The 19,004-nt window shown below is 42.1% G+C and overlaps 1 protein-coding gene across 1 annotated transcript in view; it reads left to right on the forward strand.

Annotated features, from left to right (window-relative positions):
• Positions 1-19,004, forward strand: part of SLC25A13 (solute carrier family 25 member 13) — a 184,552-nt gene that overhangs the window by 121,004 nt on the left and 44,544 nt on the right. Inside the window, exons 13-14 of the mRNA XM_077765407.1 lie at positions 8,652-8,704; positions 10,331-10,411. Of these exons, the coding sequence (XP_077621533.1) occupies positions 8,652-8,704; positions 10,331-10,411 (134 nt within the window). The remainder of the gene's footprint in view (positions 1-8,651; positions 8,705-10,330; positions 10,412-19,004) is intronic.

Genomic DNA, 19,004 nt, shown 5'->3' on the forward strand with positions numbered 1-19,004 from the left:
TTTTTTTCAGTCAGTTGTTGCATTTTTAATTTAGGGTAATAAGGTTTTGAAAAGATCAGAAGGCAGATGTTTGTTTCTAGGAAACCGTGAGCTTGGATAATCACATCTGCAGAAATCTACAGTGAGCCAACTGGACTGAGCACAGGGTGTTAACGTGGGAGGCAGAAATAACACAAAGTCAGACCAAGGTGGGTGGGTGCATTGTCAGAGGCCTGACAGGGCCAGATGAAAACGGCGGCGAGCTTAGAAACTTGGGAAAGATGATGAAAAGATTGAAGGAAACGAAGCCCAGCAAAGAAAAGGTTGAGTGAGGTAGCTCCGGGCCTCTAGAATGGTCATTTATAACCAGCTGCTGCCATTGCTGAGGCTGAAGCAAGGGGAGCAGATGAAACTTCGGCAGCAAGGAATTAGTTGAGCTGGAAGGATAGGTAAGCAGGAGTTGCCGTGTACCAACCAGAGTGAAAACCTGAAGGAGGGTGATTTGACCTTTCTTCCCAATGATCTTCACTTCTAGGAAACCAGCCCCAAAACAGAGGAAGAGTCCAAGGAACTAAATCCTTCCTAGCCTATAATCAGTATCATTGGTTCACATTTTGACACTTAGTCTCTCAAAGGCATCCTGAGCCATGGCTGAGATATCAGATGGTTCTTGACATGTGCAGTAAAACACATAACCCAGATGAGCAATGATTCAAATCTGAACGTCTGCACTGTGTCCCCTCCCCTGCTGTTTCCCCAGCTCCACTGCACAGTCACCTTGGGGTTACCCCCTCCCCCCCCCCCCCACACACACACAAGAGCCCGCTCCAGACCTGGAGTGAGCCCAGGGCTCTGAAAGGGGATAGCCAGTTGGGGAGGGGGGTGGAAACGCCTCATGCCTCGGGGCAATATGAGTCAAAGGCGGACAGACGGGCGGTTGGAGGAGGAGGGAGGAAAGAAAGCTTGAACAAGTGAAGAGAGAAGGCCATGGAACTAGGAGCAGGCATAAAAGCTGTGAGACCGGGCGTGCAGAGTGCTGATAGCTCCCGAATGAAGGGTAATCTGATGTTGAAAGCAAGGAGGGGCTCCCTGGGAAGATGAGGGCAAGTGTGGTGGCCCCTGCGGGGAGGTCAGGGGGGTAAGAACGTAACATTGGAGGGGTTTCCTCTGGGTTGAAACTAGATAACACAAGAAAGTGTGCTTCACGTGCCTTTTGCTAGAGCAGCGCGGATAGTTTATGCTCTGATCTCCCCTACTGAACCCTGCTGGCCCTCTCTGCCCTGAGTGCCTTCTGCCCCATGGGGCGCGCTCTGCATTACCTCTGTCCAGGCTGGGCTTGTTTTTGTCTGACCTGAGACGAGGATGCTGCCCCGGTTATGGAGATTGTTCCTTGTTGTGGTCCCTCGGCGTCTGTGCCCCCGCCTGTCTCATCCAGCCACACAGCCTGGCCTGTCGGGATGGCTTCCGCACGGTGGCTACCCTCGTCCGTGCACTGTCCGCCCAGCTCCTGCCCCGCTGCTCCACCTGAGCCCAGTCCCCAGTGTGTTCCCAACTCTGACTTGTTCACCAGCTCATAACCTGCCACTTGGCCCTGCCGTTCAGTGCCTTCGTTCTTTTAAAGAGCCTCATATTCAGGATCCAGAGAGCGAGAAATCTGAGAGCGAGCGAGCACATGCACGCATGAGAGAGAGGGGTGGAGGCATGATGTGTATGTCCACCACATATCCACCCTCCTTCTGTTGTGTGAAGGGGCCGACCCATGCATGGTGCTAGCCCAGTGCCAGGCGGGACCCAGAGAAAGGTCCTGGAACAGCCTAGGCCAGAAGAAAAGCCTTTGCAGAGCAAAGAAGAACATTGGAGCAGTAGGTCTACCAGGGCGAACAGGCAAGAGCAGAGCACGCGGGGGCTTCAGTGAGGTGGTGGGGCTGAATTCCACTGAGTGCCGTTGCATGGTCACCGAACCCTTAGTGATTTGGGACGAGCTGCTTAGCCTTCCTAGATTCCAGTTTCCGTGAAGGAAGAGGATAGCGGTGATGGTGATGTTGATAAAGATAAAAACAGACAACAACAAAAATCACTTCTGTGGTACTTCCTCTGTGCTTGGAGGGCTTTATGTATATGAACTGATTGCACCTTCAAAACTACCCCATGAAGACGGCACTGTGTTTATGTCCATTTTATAGATGTAGAAAGTAAGGTACAAGGACATTGGGTAAGTTGTCCATAATCCCACAGCTAATGGAGAACGGAGACAGCATTCAGACGTGGCAGCCTGCATCCCGACTCCACGCTCTTAATCACCTGGCTCTTCTGCCGCTCAGCAGAAATTATATGGTAGAAAGTTGCTTATCTTCAGAGGTTGAGCAGAGTTTAACTTAAAAAAAAAATTTTTTAATGTTTATTTTTGAGAGAAAGAGAGAGAGAGAGAATGTGAGTGGGGTAGGGGTAGGGAGAGAGGGAGACACAGAATCCAAAGCAAGCTCCAGGCTCTAAGCTGTCAGCTCAAACTCACGAACCACGAGATCATGACCTGAGCCAAAGTTGGACGCTTAACTGACTGAGCCACCCAGGCACCCTGAGCAGTGTTTAACTTTTTAACAGAAACATTTTAACTTATAAATGTAAAGATGTGTTATGTCTGCACTGCTTCCTTATCTTTGCATAAAGTAAGCAGGGCCACTAGACCCTCTCAGACCAGATGTGCCCTCACATCTTGGGCACAACTCTTCTAAGGATGGGTGTAATGCAATGGGGACAGCATTATCCTTCTTACTTAATTCCAAACTGTGAATATGATTCAGGCTGATTTGCCTCTTGTAAGCTGGAAGAGAATCAAGGATATGCCTTGAACAGATTGATGATAGAAACGTGACATTTTTGAATACATAATGAAGGCTACGAATAGTATCTAGCTCTTTGTATACATTTACTCACTTAATTATTATAATAAACCAGTGAGTCATCGTTAGCATCCCTGGTTTTACCAGTGAGAAATCTAGTGTTCAAAGAATAACATTCCCAAGATCACTCAGCATGAAAAAGGTACAGACCTGGGATTCCAGCCCATCTCCCTCAAGCTCCAAAACCCAGGGTCCAAGCCAGTCACTTGCTGCCAAGCCATTGGAAATAAATAGCTTCAATTAGAAGCATTATTAATGAGTTTCTCTCCTAGTCCCTTCCAACTCTGTGGCTCTAAATTATATTTCTGAAAGATTTTTAAGTAAAGAATAGCACAGTAGCCCTCTGATCCAGCACACTGCTCCCAGGAACCCCTTTTTGGGGACCAGATGAAGCTGGATTTAGAGGTTCCTGATGTGGGCTTTGTTCCCAAAACTGCAGCCCAGTTGCTATTGGGTTGCAGAAGGGCTAGTGTGATTTATATCTCAACCCCATGAAATTTGAAGACAAAATACTATATTAATATCGTACCCTGTAAATCTTTTCTCGCATTAGCAGCCTTCTGGTAAAGTTTGCCAGGGAAGCATTGCCCTATGTGCTGATGGAGCTGAACTAAAATGAGAAGATTAGAAAACTAACCACACTAATAAATTTCATTTGAGGCAGTTGGAAAATAGACTGCTGTTTTGACAAGTTAGAAACAACACACACATCCATTCTCTGTTTCTGATGGTTAAAATGAGTTTCCAGAATCCAACAGAAACATCTTATGTTAGGAGCCTGATTTTTCTGCTGAGTTACCCAGATGTCATGCACATATGTACCTTAAACTTCAGTGCGATGGTGTTGAAGTGCCGTAGCCAGATGGGCTTTTTTAGGCATTTCTGAGCCATGTTGCCCACCCCCCTCAAAGTCAAGGAGCCAGAAAAGTTATTGAAATTCCCACCTCTGTGACTTTCTATTGTCCCACGGATCATGACCCCTGTGGAAGGCTATTTACCCAGGGATGACGGTGTCCAGGCCTACGTCTGCAGTGCTGCTCAGAGTGCAGTCCACCGTCACCTTTGTTTCTCCATTTAGCCAGGCCAGTCGCCACACATATGGCACTTACCCAGTGTGTCCTCATGTGCCAACATCTGGCCCAAGTCTTAGGAATGGATCTGTACTTCAGTTTCATTCTTACATAGTTGAAGTTATTCATTCGGTCAAACTCAGGGCCTCTGATTATATTACTTCATTTACTTGTGTTTAAATATTTATTTATTTTGGGGGGAGGATAGGGGCAGACAGAGAGGGAGACACAGAATCTGAAGCAGGTTCCAGGCTCTGAGCTGTCAGCATAGAGCCCAACGTGGGGCTCAAACTCACAAACCATGAGATCATGACCCGAGCCAAAACCAGACACTTAACTGACTGAGCCACCCAGGCGCCCTCTGATTATATTACTTTAATCTTTTAATTACTCCCCATGTCTTAGGTCTGTGCCTTTACCATCTGTCCTTCACCTGCCTCTAGAACTCTTTACTACTTTACTCTAGAAGTTTCCTTTAAAAGCCACCCCGTGTGTCTACAGAATTTGGTTCACGCTCCTTCACGTGACCTGGGAGAGAAGCAGTACAGGGCACCAGGTAGGATCAGACTGCCTGGTTCAACCTGTCCCTCTGTCTAACAGATGAGCGACCTTGGACGGGCTCCTGGGAGTCAGCTTCAGTTTGTTGACGGGATAAAAATAACTTGGACTGAGTTACTGTTTTGACTCGAGTGGATTAAATGTGTTGATTCACAGAAAGCCCATAGAGCAGTGCATGACATGCAGTAAGTGTCCCCCAATACTAGCCATTGTCATTATCCCTACTGCTGCTATATCTGACCCGGCCTACGGGTCTAGCCGCAGCCTTCAGTGATCTTGCCCTAACCCAGAATGTGCCACGATCTTGAGATTTGGGGGCCTTTCACTCACAATTCCCTCTTCCTGGCCATGTTGCCATGGGTAGCACGCAGGGCAGGGCTACCCACATCTCTTTCCTCCAGTGAACCACTGCCTGTCCTTAAAGATCTAGGTCAGGGACCTCTTCCTCTTAGATGCCATCCTCCCTCCTTTGGGAAACTGGTGCTCTCCATCATGTTCACATAATTCTTTTGATGCCTCTGGGCTGTGGTTCTCACCACTCTTTTTTAAGGTGGTTTATCTCCTTTTGGGGACACCAAGACACCTAGGCTTCCCTTTTCTTCTAATCTGAGAACCTCTCTCAGGGGTGGCACCGATCTTACTACGTCCATCCCAGTTCCTTCCAGTCCCCGGCATGCAAGACACTTGGTAAATGTTTGCTGAACAAATAAATATTTGCTGCCCTATATTTAGTCTTAAATGCAGGGTTTTTTTTTTCTCTTTTGTTTGGTTTTATTTTTTGCTATTCACGGTGCATTACTAAATTTATAGTGAGAAAGACAAATCTCAGTAGCTGAACAGGCTGGCTGAAGTGATTGTACCTAACACTGTAGTCATTCGGCTCTGTGGGCTGTTTTTTATTAGTCTTTTTAAAAGACTGTCACAGGGTAGTTATAGAGACAAGAGATCATCATTTAAATCACAGTGCTCTCAACCCATCCATGGTTTTGGTCAACAATTTAATGATGAGAAAAATACATCTAGCAAGTAAATATTTAACTAAGCATTTTGGTCCCTGACCTGAATACAGAGCAACATGGGAATGTAAATGTTAAAATGTAGTTACAACAGCGCACCCTGATATTCTACCTGTGGAAATTAACGCTGTACTTTCATAAAGTAATGACAAAGCTTCTAGTCATATTAGAGACATTGTATTATCTCATATGGTATAGGTAAAAGATTCACAAATGTATGTAGTTTAGGAGGAGAGAACACTGCCTGCTTTGAATAAGAGCACTTTCCTTGCCCCATAGTTCATGTTTTCTGTGTTGCTTTGGTTCATTTAGATTATAAAGAGCACAGCCCTACTCAAACTAGTGAGAGCAGAGCTTGGGGAAGGGTTTACTCGAGAGAGAAGGAAGGCAGAGCTCTCATAGTGATTGCAGGGCAAGAGTGTCCCTAGAAGCTGGCCTCGGAGGGACCTTCTGGAAGATGGTCCAAATGGTTTCTCCCATCTGTGCACCTTTCGTGGGCTGTGTTCTCTCTCTGGCATTTGCTTCATATTCTCTTCTCTCCGCCAACCTTTTCATATCCTTATTTTCTTAATGCTTCATTAGCATGTCCAGGGCTTCAGCTGGCCATGTTCCCTGCTCCACAGGGCATCTTCTCTAGTTTGTGCCCCTGAGCTAACTGGTTCTTCACCTCTGAGGACCTGGTTATGCTCCTGGGGGAAGACTCTTGACTGGCTAGCTCCACTTCCCCCTCCCCCCACCCAGGAATAGAATTTAGTGATTCATCACTGACATATAACACCCAGTGCTCATCCCAACAAGTACCCTCCTTAATGCCCATCACCCATTTACCCCATCCCCCCACCCAGATCCCTTGAGCAATCCTCAGTCTGTTCTCTGTATTTAAGAGTCTGTTATGGTTTGTCTCCCTTTCTGTTTTTTATCTTATTTTCCCTTTCCTTCCTGTGTTCATCTGCTGTGTTTCTTGAATTCCACATGAGTGAAATCGTATGGTATTTGTCTTTCTCTGACTGACTTATTTCGCTTAGCATAACACCCTCTAGTTACATCCATGTTGTTGCAAATGGTAAGATGTCATTCTTTTCGATTGCCAAGTAATAGTCCAATGTATATATAAACCACATCCCTTCTTTATCCGTTCATCAGTTGATGGACATTTAGGCTCTTTCCATACTTTCCATATTTAGGCTACTGTAGATAGTTGGCTAGCTCCACTTATGGTACCAGATCATAGGGCCCAGGTTGCTGAACTCAGTGGCTGTGCATATCTTAGGTGTCTTATCCTTGTCCAATCAGCTGTGGTCCTGGGGTGAAGCAGGCTCAGAGCATGGCTGCCTAGAGAAGGCCTTGCAAACTCATATGAGGATTAAATGAGTTAGTAAAGTGCCTGACACAAAGTAAACAACATGTGAGCTGTTTTCAAGTTAGTTCCTTTTCAACAACATTCTCATTAGCATCAGCATCCTCATCACTCAGTTCCACAATGAAATGAGTTTTCTCCCATTTTTGTAAATGAAGAGGCTGTTTTGTTTGTACTTTTTCTCAAACCAAAAGCACAGAAAAACATTTCTCTATTCTGAAAACATCAACAGAGCAAGAAAATGATGAATGACATCTGGCAGTTGTCCTCATTGCCATGCTGGCATTCGGGAGCAGGGGAGCCTTGGTGAACTGACGCTCGGGCCCTAAAGGGCAGAGCCTTTCCTAGCTGGAGCAGATTGCCATGATGTCAGAAAGAGGCCCAGGGCTGTCAGATGGATGGATGGATCAGTCGATCGACCTATCTGTCTTTACAATAAGCTCAAATTATGTTTGAAACCCTGTGCTACTCAATAAAACCCATCTTCAGGCTGGATACACACACAGCCATCATGCTCGTGATCTTTGGCTGTGGGCTTAGGGAGAATGCTGTGTGCCAGGCTGGTCTCTCAGAAGACCTTGAAAGTGAACCCTTTTATGTTGATGAATTAGAAATTTGTCCTTACGGACAAAGGCTAACATTATGAAGCAGTATGACGTCAGGAATGATATATTCTGATCTTCAGGGATAGCTTGCTGCGTGTTTCCAAGAAAAGGCATCTGCCTTTGACTTTATTTTCCTAGAAAGAACAAATGAAAATGATAATATTTCTTAGTTTACCTGTATAGATCCGCTCCTGTGCTTAAGTTCCTTTCCTAGAAGCGTCCGTTACGTCTCGCTTGTGCTCTAATTCGTAATTCCCACTCTGCCTACATGTTTAAAACCGAACTCTTCACTTCTCACCCCTTGATCTCTACCCAGGTATCCATGTCAAACCCACTTTTTCTTTTGCAGTCTCCTCTCTGGACATACACGCGCGCACACACACTATTAGTATATCCTATGTTTTTTCCAGATAGCAACTAGAATTGGTCTTTTTAAACTATGAATTAGCATATCACTTTCCTGATTGAGACTTGTAATTACTTTTCATCAAGCTCAGGACCTTGGCCTACCATGTGTCAGTAGCATCTGGCCCCGACCCATGTCATGGCTCACGCCTGCTTTGTTCGAGGGAGCTCACCAAGGTCCACCTTCACTTTTGAGCACACCAGGCTTGTTTCTTCTCTGCTTTGTTTGCCTTTTCTGTTCCCATTCCAGAAATGCATTTTCCCCTAGTTGTCATGTCTTCAGGAAAGCCTCTCCCTTCTTTCTGTCTGAGACTGGTCAGAGCAAGAACCTTGTTTGTTTTGTGCTTGCTGCTAGGTGAGTGAATGGCTAACCTGTGGGCCTTTTGGGGTAGGAGGGATGAGAAAAGTGTTAGAAAAAAATAATATATCCACTACAGAGCACTTATTTCACTTACTTAAGAGTCAGGAGGGAAAAAGAACAAACTTATGGAATAATGAGATTTCCTACATCACTAATACTGTTGATTTACCCAACATGCAAACGATCCAGAATATGAGAGGAATTTGCTTGGGCCTGATGTGGCTCTTAGACACATTAGTACTTGCACATGCCATTCCGCGTATTCTCATTAAAAGTAATAGCAGAAAATCGCAGCAAAGATTTCCCCAGTTTTTAGATGGTGATCCCCTCTTTAGAGCTGTTGATTTATTTAGTTAACAGTAATTTATTTAATATACTTCTACTTTTTGCTGTTTTTTAGGTCTGTTGCCACAGTTATTGGGAGTGGCCCCAGAGAAGGCCATAAAACTTACAGTAAGTCTTTTGAGTTGATGCTTCTTTTGAAGGGAGTTTGCATACACTCAGGAGTCTAGCAGATACTCTTATGGGAAACAGCTGATTTGTGTTTCCTCAGAGGCGCTAGCTGATCCAAACCGAGGCCCCTTGTGACACATAGCTTCTCACTGTCCTCCCTGAACCCCGGACATCTACAAATGTGATGTTATATTTGAGCAAAATTTGTGGTGGCTACTACCGCCACTGCCACTGCAGAGGAGGCAGCAGTTGCTGCTAAGTTTGCCTCAATACCGACCATATTTGGTACTTTACATGTATGATCTGTTAGTGTTTAATCTCAAGCAGAGTGTGACCCAGAAGTTAGATAAGGAAAGTGTGGCCCACAGGGTTTAAGTATTTATCTGTGTTCACACAATTCAGGAGTAGAAAGATTGGAATTCGAAATCAGATTTTCCTGATTCTGAAGCCCAGATACATGTGCTGTTTATAGAAATTGTGTTTCAGGTACATTCTTTAAGCATCTGCCAGGCTGCATGTTCAGGGTCTGAGTTCTAGTTGAAGTTGATCTTTTATCTAGTGCCAGGTCCTTGTGTGACAGATGGGCGATATTCAGGAAGCTTGTGGAATGGGTGGATGCTGCCTTTATATCACGAAGGTCATAAAGCCCCAGAAAGTTCAATCCTACTTCAAGATTGGGCTCTGTAGCCTTGGTGCCTGAGATTTTTTTTTTTTACTGTGTTGCTGTGTGACCTTGGGACAACTAATCTTCTCTGGCTTGTAGCTTCCCAAACCATGATTGATTCTTAAAATTGCTTGTAGTACATATCATTTCAAGTACATGATAATTAATTAATGTTACTGATGTTGAGAATCCCTAGATACTGAATTTCTATTAAGCTGAAAAACCTACTTACCCAGCTTTGTCTCAGTAATGAGTTTTGTTTTAGATTAAATTTTGCTAGAAGACTTGAAAATGATTTTTAATCAAACCCTGTGAAATAGCTTTTAACTTCTAAATCCTTTGTTTTTATTTTGTCCCTCATGTCAGTATGTCTCTTATGCTAGTGTGGTTGCCAGACATAATTTGCATTTTAAGCTGGTAAGCCATCTCCTTTCCTTCCCTTCGCTCTTCCCTTTGCTCTTCCCTTCCTTCTTCCCGTCCCCCTTCTCTATTCTATTCTATTCTATTCTATTCTATTCTATTCTATTCTATTCTATTCTATTCTATTCTTAATATACTATTTTTAAGTAATCTACCCCCAGTGTGGGGCTGGAACTCACAGCCCTGAGATCAAGAGTCACATGTTCCACCGACTGAGCCGGCCAGGTGCCCCTAGTCATCTATCTTTCAGTTTTTTTCTCCCTGAAACATCTGGAAGATAGATGGATAGATGGATGGATGGATGGATGGATGGATGGATAGATGGATAGATAGATAGATAGACAGACAGACAGACAGACTACATGGATAGACTACATGGATAGTTGAGGGCATTTCTCAAACTCTTTTAAGATCCTTAATTTATTTAGTTTATGATTACTTCAATATGATGACAGAGAAAAAGTACATATATATGTTGTATATTTATATGTGTTTAATGCCTTTATATTTTTTATCAGCTTCTGTAAATATTTTTCTTCAAGGTGAATGATTTTGTGAGAGATAAATTTATGCACAAAGATGGTTCGGTCCCACTTGCAGCAGAAATTCTTGCTGGAGGCTGTGTAAGTACCTTTTGCAGAACTCTGTTTGAAAAGATCGTTTCACATGCATATCCCTACCATGGTAACCTAATGTGGACTAAGGCTTCTGTTCAACCACAGATCCTGTGCAAGGGCAGAGCCTTCTAGGGCATGGACAGCCATTCCTGAGATGGAAGGGTAAACGTTCCTGATCTTATTGCCTGTTAAGTCATGCCTGTTAAGTCCATCATGCTTTTGGTTGGTTCTGCAATAGAAGTCATTTGTGGCAGAAGTGTTTGGCCTTTGAAAGAATCTTTGCTAACCTTTTTCTGAAGTTAATTTGTAGCACGTTCTTTCCTCATGACACCCTCTGCTGGGTCAGGCACTTAAATTTGTAGTTTGGAGTCAGCAGCCATAGCTCTTGTGCTTTGCTTTACCTTACAATACCAGCAACTCCTCAAGCTTCCCTATGCTTCTAGAAAAAGGACAGTGGGGAAAAAACTGGCTGACTGTGCTCTGCATTGTTAAAACTGCTTGGAATGAGTATTTCTTTATATGGATGAACAACCTGCATCTTGTTCTTAAGCTCTGCGAAACATGATGTCTTGTTTTATCTCATGTACAGGTTTGTTCATGTGAATGCAAATACTTTAAGTAAATTAAACTCTTCTACAAAGACCGGCACTATTTAAAGATAAGGTTGGTTAAATAAGCGGACTTTGATCACTAGGGCAGTACAGTATTGGTGTATTTTCCATCTAGTCCTATGTTTCTTATGAGAATGATGAAGTCACTTTTTTTTAATTAGCTCATTCTGTGCAGGGAGTGTTACTCACAAAATGATCTTTTCTTGAAGATCATTGCATTTAGATGCTGAGCAAACACCTGAGAATATTGAACCTTTGTTTGGAAAGGGCTTATTGTCCTCACATTGAATGGGGGTTCCCTGAATGTAGCAGGAACTAAGAAGTCCTACTCCTGGTAGTTCTTAAGAGATGGGCGGAATTTGGCTAGTGCCTGACTCTCTTTCTGTTTGATCACTGACCTGTCATAGATGGCCAAGTAGGATCCCCTTGTCCTGTAACTTTAGGAGCATTCAGGGTGGGAAAAGGGAGGCTTTAATGCCCTAAATAAAAAGAGCACACAATAATAATCAAAAAGATCATTATTAGAAGGTGTAACAGCTGCTCTTCCTGGGAAGCACTCTTCATTTGAAACAACCACAGTGTCCATTTAAGTAACTAGATTTTGTCATCGCAAAGTGGCGTGGCCATAGTGTGGCCTGGCCTCCAGGCTGGCGCACGGGTCTGAGCCAGCAAGGTGTTCCTGTAAGTCCCCTGGGTTTGCTTTCCTGAAAACGCAAGGTTTTAAACCTGCTTGAAAAGACAGGATTGTAGATCTCTGTAAGAATTTAAAATGTGAAATTAATTATATGAAGCTGCTCAAGATTTTGGCAATAATCTGGAGGTTTATTTTCTTTCTCATGAAAACATTTTGCCTGCACCCGGGCCCGGGTGCCAGGGAGATGGGTTGTGGCACGTACTGTCTGCTGTAGGTGGTCTTGCTCTCCCGTCTGTGGGCGCCCATTTCAAACACAAACGCGGGTTGGCATCAGAAGTGGGTGCCTCATCATCGTAAAGAGGTGCAGCCCTTCTTCAAACCTGATCTAAACACAGGCTTAAAACTGGAGCCGCTTGGGCTTTGCGGCTATTTAAACTATCTGCGAAAGGAGGTCTGCCGTCCTTCATCTCACGGGCTGGTAGACAGCGGGGTCCTCGGTATCCCAGGTCTCCCGTGTTGCCCCCGCCACCAACGCTGCTTTAAGACGTAAGAGTTTATTTTTCAAGTGAGCAATCCCGTAGGTAGCAAACAATCCAGACCCTTCAGATCTCTGAGCGGTGGGACACATGATCCCATCTTCAGTGTGTTTTTAAAGGAGCTGCACCTTCCCTTGGCAGCTGCGACAGCGTCTTCCCATCCTCGGAGCCAGACACACACCTTAGAAAGTCCTGTGAGTTCCACAGCCTCGTCTCCCCACTGGGAACACAAAGGGCTTTGAAAGCTTGTGTCACGTGGCCAGCTCCCTTGCTTAGTTCACCCGAGCATGCCAGGCACTGACTTCTACATCCCCGGGGAGCTCCCCTTGCTTCATTATTACTGAGAATTAGTACACATGGCTGACTTTTCCCTTGTAACCGAAGCTGCTCATTTCTTTGAAGAAAGCCTTTTCTGTTTTATTATCTGTTTTCTGCAAAAACAGGGAAAATACTCCGGGAGGTATAAAGGTATAAAGGCCATTACCTTTATAGCACTTAGCAAAACTAATAGTCCGTTTTATTATTGTTTCAGAAAAAACAACCACGATGATAGCAAATTTGGGGGAAAAGGCAGTAAAATTAATGCCCTTTCTTAATTTATTTTTGATATAGTAAAATCTCTAACTGAAGAGATTAAAAACTCTTCAGTTTCATTGAGGTGGATAAAAGGGTTAAATCTGACTCAATTTTTAAAGTCGTCATTTGCACTGAGATTAGCTTTGGTTTAGAGCACTGTTAAAAATTTGATTTCAGTTTTCTGAGCATTTTTGTAGATTCACACTTAACAGTAGTGATGTATTCAGCACAGTTCAAGACTAATCTAAATGCTGAGCCTGGGGTTTGCAAACTCTGAGTCTGAAAAGTTCTTTGTGGTTTGTGTTTTCTCCATACCTTGGTTTTCTACATGCAAAGTTAGGCTAGTAGTTGTGGGATTTGGACAGAGACCCAGATCCTCAGGCACCCCAGCACAAACATATATACCTTCTGTTTCTTTCCATCTTTCCTCTTCTCGGGTCAGGAGCTTAGCCCCTGTAGGGGAACATGATTGGGGGTCACTGTCAGTGATGGTGGGGCTCACAGTAAATGTGACAGAGCAAAAGGGGCCTGTCACTACCCATTTCAAAGTAGGTTCCCAGCGACTTTAAAAACTAATATTATCTCTCACCACGTTGTTGTTATTACTGTGTTTTTGCTGCTTATAAATAACACAGGTAATGCCATCTGGTCTGTACGTGTCCGTCCTTAACATAATAATTGTGTACTGATTGTCTTCTCTGCATTCAGTGAAATCCTGAGGGGTCTGGGATCTTCAATTTTTGATCCTTTGATCTTAACAAGTCCTCAGATAAGGAAATACAAGTGGTGTCATGACTGGTTTCCAAGGAGAATTTAAGTATGATGATTAACTTATTTGACAGGAAAATAAATCTACATTGAAATAGAAAGAAATGAAATAATATTCACCAGGGAAAAAAGATGTCAAAGGATGAACCTCTCTTTTTTAAAGCTCATAGTCAGTAAAAATTATTTGCATGCCAATGGAAAAATAATAGCATTTTGTAATAATTTTTAGGGAGACACGTAAACATGCTTTTTGAACAATAGTCCTTTGACAATGGGCCCACAATATTCTTTTCCTGTTGAGACCCATTCTCATAAACAATGCACGTGCTCATTTGTGTGTATGTATGTGTGTGTAATATATCTCATGCTTGTGGAAGTTTATATTCATTTTAAGTGACAGAAATAATTGATTTGCTCACATCACTGGTTTTGGAAGGGACTGGTGAGAATATCACCACTGATGAAAACATGGCATGAAGAGCAATCTTAATTGTCATCCCCTACAAGTTTGACCCTAACGTTGTTGCCTGTATTCCCATTCTTACGGCAATTCCCATATGCGTGATACTTTTATGCCTGTTTGTATAGCAGTATATCAGAGACCACTTTTGAGGCAGGTTTTTATCATTCATTTTTTTTTTTTTTACATGACATTCAATTGCAGTTAACCCTCACTATTTAAAAAACAAAATGATACAAGACACCGACATGCCTACTACCTAACGTNATGCATGTCTTTATACTTTTTATAAGTATATTCCTGAGCAACGTAAATGTTTGCTTTCTGAGGCTTTATTCTGACTTCGTGCTATAGGAGCAACTCGTGATTCTTATATTGATGCCGTTGCATTTTTTCCCACTAGCCCAGCTCCTGTGCTTTGCTTGCAAGAAAAGAATAAATTTTTAAATGAGAAAATTCTATTCAAATGTTGTCATGTGGTATACAGTGAGTATGCCTGTTATAGATGTGTGGATTTACGTGATTTTATATAGCTATAATTGGAATAGTGTATTTACTTAACCAACTTTTTGTAACTTGGAGTTTCTTCCCTAAAGTCCTTTCTTCAGTCTCACTGTTTAAAGTCCTGCCCAACACTAAGTAGATTTAAAATGATAACCCTCTGCACTGCCAGCACACACGCTCCCTATCTGCCTTATGGTCCTTGCTCATTGCCTCCTTCCTAATGGAATGATACTAGTGTTCTTGAGGAGGAGAAGCATCCTGGTTATCTATTGCTATATAACAAGTCATCCTAAAACTTATTTTATTGTTTCTGTGGGTTGACTGGGCTCAGCTGGGCACTTCTCATATGTGATCTCCATGTGGTTATAGGTAGCTGGGGCTGCAGTCATCTGAAGGCTTGACTGGGACAGATGTCCAAGATGACTCACACTTGTGGCTGGCAGTGATGCCAGCGAGGCTGTTGTCCAGAGCTCCTAGTGTGGCTTCTCTGGGTAGCTTGGGCTTTTCAAACCTTGGCAGCTTGATTCTAAGCAGGAGCTTCCCAAGAGAAGGCCTTCTGAGAGTCCCAGGCAGAAACTGCAAGACTTCTTAGGATCATCTGACTTTGAATGTCACTCTTGCTCTCTTCTCTTGGTCAAACAAACCACTTATGCCAAGGATCAAGAGGAGAGAAATTAGAATCTATCTTTCAATGAGAGTAACAGTAAAGGATCTTTCAACTATCTCTGGAGGGTTCATTAGGGAGTATTAAAGGATGAGAACATCCTCATTGTCCCTTACTTGATATTTCATAGTTAATCTCATGTCTTCTCCAAGGATCTATTGCTGATTCTAGAACTGATTCCTGCTCCAGATTGCTCTTGGTTGCAGCAAACAGAAACTCATGAAAGTAGCAATAGCTGAATGAAGGTTTACCTTGAGGATATACATGAAATAAAAGGCTCTTGAGGATTGAGGCCGCTCTGGGAACTGGCTGCTTTCTGCATTTTCTCCTGTTTGTCATCTTGGCCTCTCTCACAGTGATTTTGTATCTCTCTGCACATTTTTTTAAAGACTCTGTTTTTTTTTCTCAAAGCAGTTTTAGGTTCACAGAATTGGGAGAAAAATAGAGATTTCCCAAATACCTCCTACCCCTTCCAATGCATAAATTTCATCACTATCAACATCCCTCACCAGACTGGTGCATTTGTTACAACTGATGAACGTACATTGATACATCATTACCACTCAAAATCCATACTTTATCTTAGGGTTCATTCGTGGTATTAAACATTCAATGGGTTTGGACAAACATATAATAAAATAAATGTATCGTGTTAATAATCATACAGAGTATTTTTCCTGCCCTAAAAATCCTCTCTGCTCTACCTGTTTATCTCCCTTTCTCTTCTACTCCTAGCAACCATCGATCTTTTTACTGTCTCCATAGATTTCCCTTTTCCAGAATATTCTATAGTTGGAATCATGTAATATATAGCCTTTCTAGATTATCTTCTTTTACTAGTGATGTGTATTTAAGGTTCTTCTGTGTCTTTGATGGTTTGATGGCTCATTTCTTTTTATACTCAATACTATTCCTTTATTTGGATATAACAGCAGTTTATTTATTCATTCTCCTACTAAAGAACGTCTTCACTTCTTCCAAGTTTGGGCAATTACAAATAAAACTGCTATAAACATCCTTATGCAGATTTTTGTTGAAAATGTAAGTTTTCAACTCCTTTGAGTAAATATCAAGGAGTACAGTTGTTGGATCTTCTATTAAGAGTATGTTTAATTTTATAAACAAAGAGTATGTTTCAATTTGTAAGAATCCTCCAAACTATCTTCCAAAGTGGCTACACTATGTTGCATTTCCACCAGCAACAAATGAGAGTTCCTGTTGCTTCACATCCTTGCCAGCATTTGTCATTATCAATGTTCTGCATAACCTTTTTTATTTTTAGAGAGAGAGTATGTGAGTGGGAAAGAGGGGTGAGGGGCAGAGGGAGGGAGAGAGAGAATCCCAAGCAGGCTGCAGGCTCAGCATGGAACCTGACACAGGACTCGATCCCATGACCCTGGGATCATGACTTGAGCCAAAACCAAGAATTGGACACCCAACCAACTAAGCCACCCAGGCACCCTCCGTTTTATTTCTTTTTCTGCATAGCTTTTTATTTTGCTAATCTATTTCTTCTCTTCCTCATAGTGTTGACCTCTTCAAGAATCCCCTTCATGTTCTTGCTGGCCATCTTGCCTCTCTCCCTAACAAATGACCTTCAGCTTCTTTTCATCCTCAGCCCCAACTAATTAGTGCAAGTGGCTCAATTTTGTTTCATTTTGTTTTTCATTTAATTATTAGAGGGGGAATTTGATTGGCAAGCATCTGCTTCATCTGTCAAGCTGTAGATCAGCGTTGAGTCATGACCCCACCCAGAAAGTAATAACTTCGCTTAACACTGTCATTTGTTTCAACCATCTTTAAATGCATTCAAACACTGTTTGTACTTGCATTTTGGTTTTTAGGTTGAGTTCTGTACAGATCCCATGAATAATAGTGTATGTACTTTTGTCATAAAGTATACCCAAAGGCATATATGCTTTATGATTGAGTTTAAAATCCCTTGAGGTTTTAGACCAAATTGTATCAGACCCGAGAGAAAAGGTCCTCATGTAGTGAACACACATGCTCTGATAATCATCTGATAAGTCAGATTGCCTGAAATGGATTTAAGTCCTACTTCTGTGATCTTTCTCTTCTCAGGGTTTTATGTGGAGATGTGGTCCCACAGTGTAGTTTTCTTGAGGCAGAATTTTTATTTATGTGTGTAAGTGTCTTTGCACATATCCTACTTACAAATACAGAATGATGTAAGTCTCGGTCATTAAGTTCAGTTTCTGTGAGGTTGTGCCTGTGTGACATGTCAAGTAGCCAAGATTTATTATGATTTATATTGATACTGTGGAAATAAGCGTATTATTTTTTAATGCTTGCATTTTCATTCTTTTAATTTTGTGTTTATTTATTTATTTTGAGAGAGCCTGAGCAGGGGAGGGATAGAAGCCCAGTGTAGACCCCAACGCAGGGCTCAAACTCACGAACTATGAGATCATGACCTGAGCCAAAATTAAGAGTCTGACCCTTAACTGACTGAGCCACTCAGGCGCCCCATTGCTTGTGTCTTTATAGTTCATTTATAGTTTAATGAAAATCTAACGGTTAGTTACATTGTTTTCAAATTTTTATCATTGTTATTGTTTGGAGTATTCTCTGGGAGGATTTTTGGGATACCCCCCAAAATGTATGCCCATATTGTAAGTTTTCTTTCCTTCCTCCCTCACTCCCTCATTCTCAATGGCAATTTCTATTTTAATAGATGACTTTCAACAAGATTGAAGTGAACTAAATTATTTTTGCTTTCATAAGCTTTACATTATTTATTTTTCTTTTCATTCATTTCCATATACTTACTAACTTAAAATTGTACCAAACACATATTTTAGTCATGATTATATCACAGACATTTTCTATATTTCAACATATATTGTGCCTTTTAATTATGGAAAAAAATAGCCATATTGAAGATAAGGTAGAAAACAAAGCAAAAGAAACTAGCTGTAATTCACTTCCGATATTGTAAACTGTCTTCATTTGTACACATGCTTTATCCCTCTCTTTCCACTGTGTTGACTCCAGGGCTTAGAGACTGCATCAGGTATTATGTCTGACCTGTATGTTTGTCAGGTATGGTCTGGCTTTTCCACCTAAGGAGCTCTTCCTTTATAGCCTTGTGCTGTCAGCTGATTGCATCCTGGGGATCCTGAGTAAATGCTGCCTGAAATAAGACATCTATAAATGCTAAGGACAGGACCTACGTCAAACTGTTACACCTGTGTACCTAGCATTATAGCTGATATATGGGAGAGGCTTTAAAATATTTATTGAATGAATAAATGCTTGACGAGAAGGTTTTGTGATGAGGGCAGTAAACATAGGGTAGTTATTTTATATACTAAGTTGCTTTTAACTTAGATACAAACAGTCATTGAAGAGGCAGTAACTACAGGGATCAGAGTGTAAAGGAATTGATGGACTTTAGGGAATAGCAGTAACATGTCTACATATGTACATACCCAGAATGTTTCGTAAGAAATGTTTTCCATGATAACTCAGTAAAGGAACCAGCCTTTAAAAAACTTCTGTTTATTTTATTTGGCTTCATTCCAACCCCCAAATATATACAGAACCTTAGGAACAGGATGAATATAAAACACTTGGGGAATTTGATAGAGTTTATTTTATTATTACTTATGTTAGCAGAAAAGATTTTATTGAATGGTTAACATGTGAAATTATCATGTCAGAATCATGAAGAAGTCATACAAAAGAGTGCCTTTAAAACAAAAGAGACTAACAATGAGATTCCACTACCCACTTATTAGAATGGCTGAAATCTGGAACACTGAGAATATCAAATGCTGATGGGGATGTGGAGCAAAAGGAATTCTTATTCATTGCTGGTACAGC

The sequence above is a fragment of the Crocuta crocuta genome, unplaced genomic scaffold (assembly GCF_008692635.1).
Source record: "Crocuta crocuta isolate KB4526 unplaced genomic scaffold, BGI_CrCroc_1.0 scaffold14, whole genome shotgun sequence".
In the NCBI taxonomy this organism is placed as follows: Eukaryota; Metazoa; Chordata; class Mammalia; order Carnivora; family Hyaenidae; genus Crocuta; species Crocuta crocuta.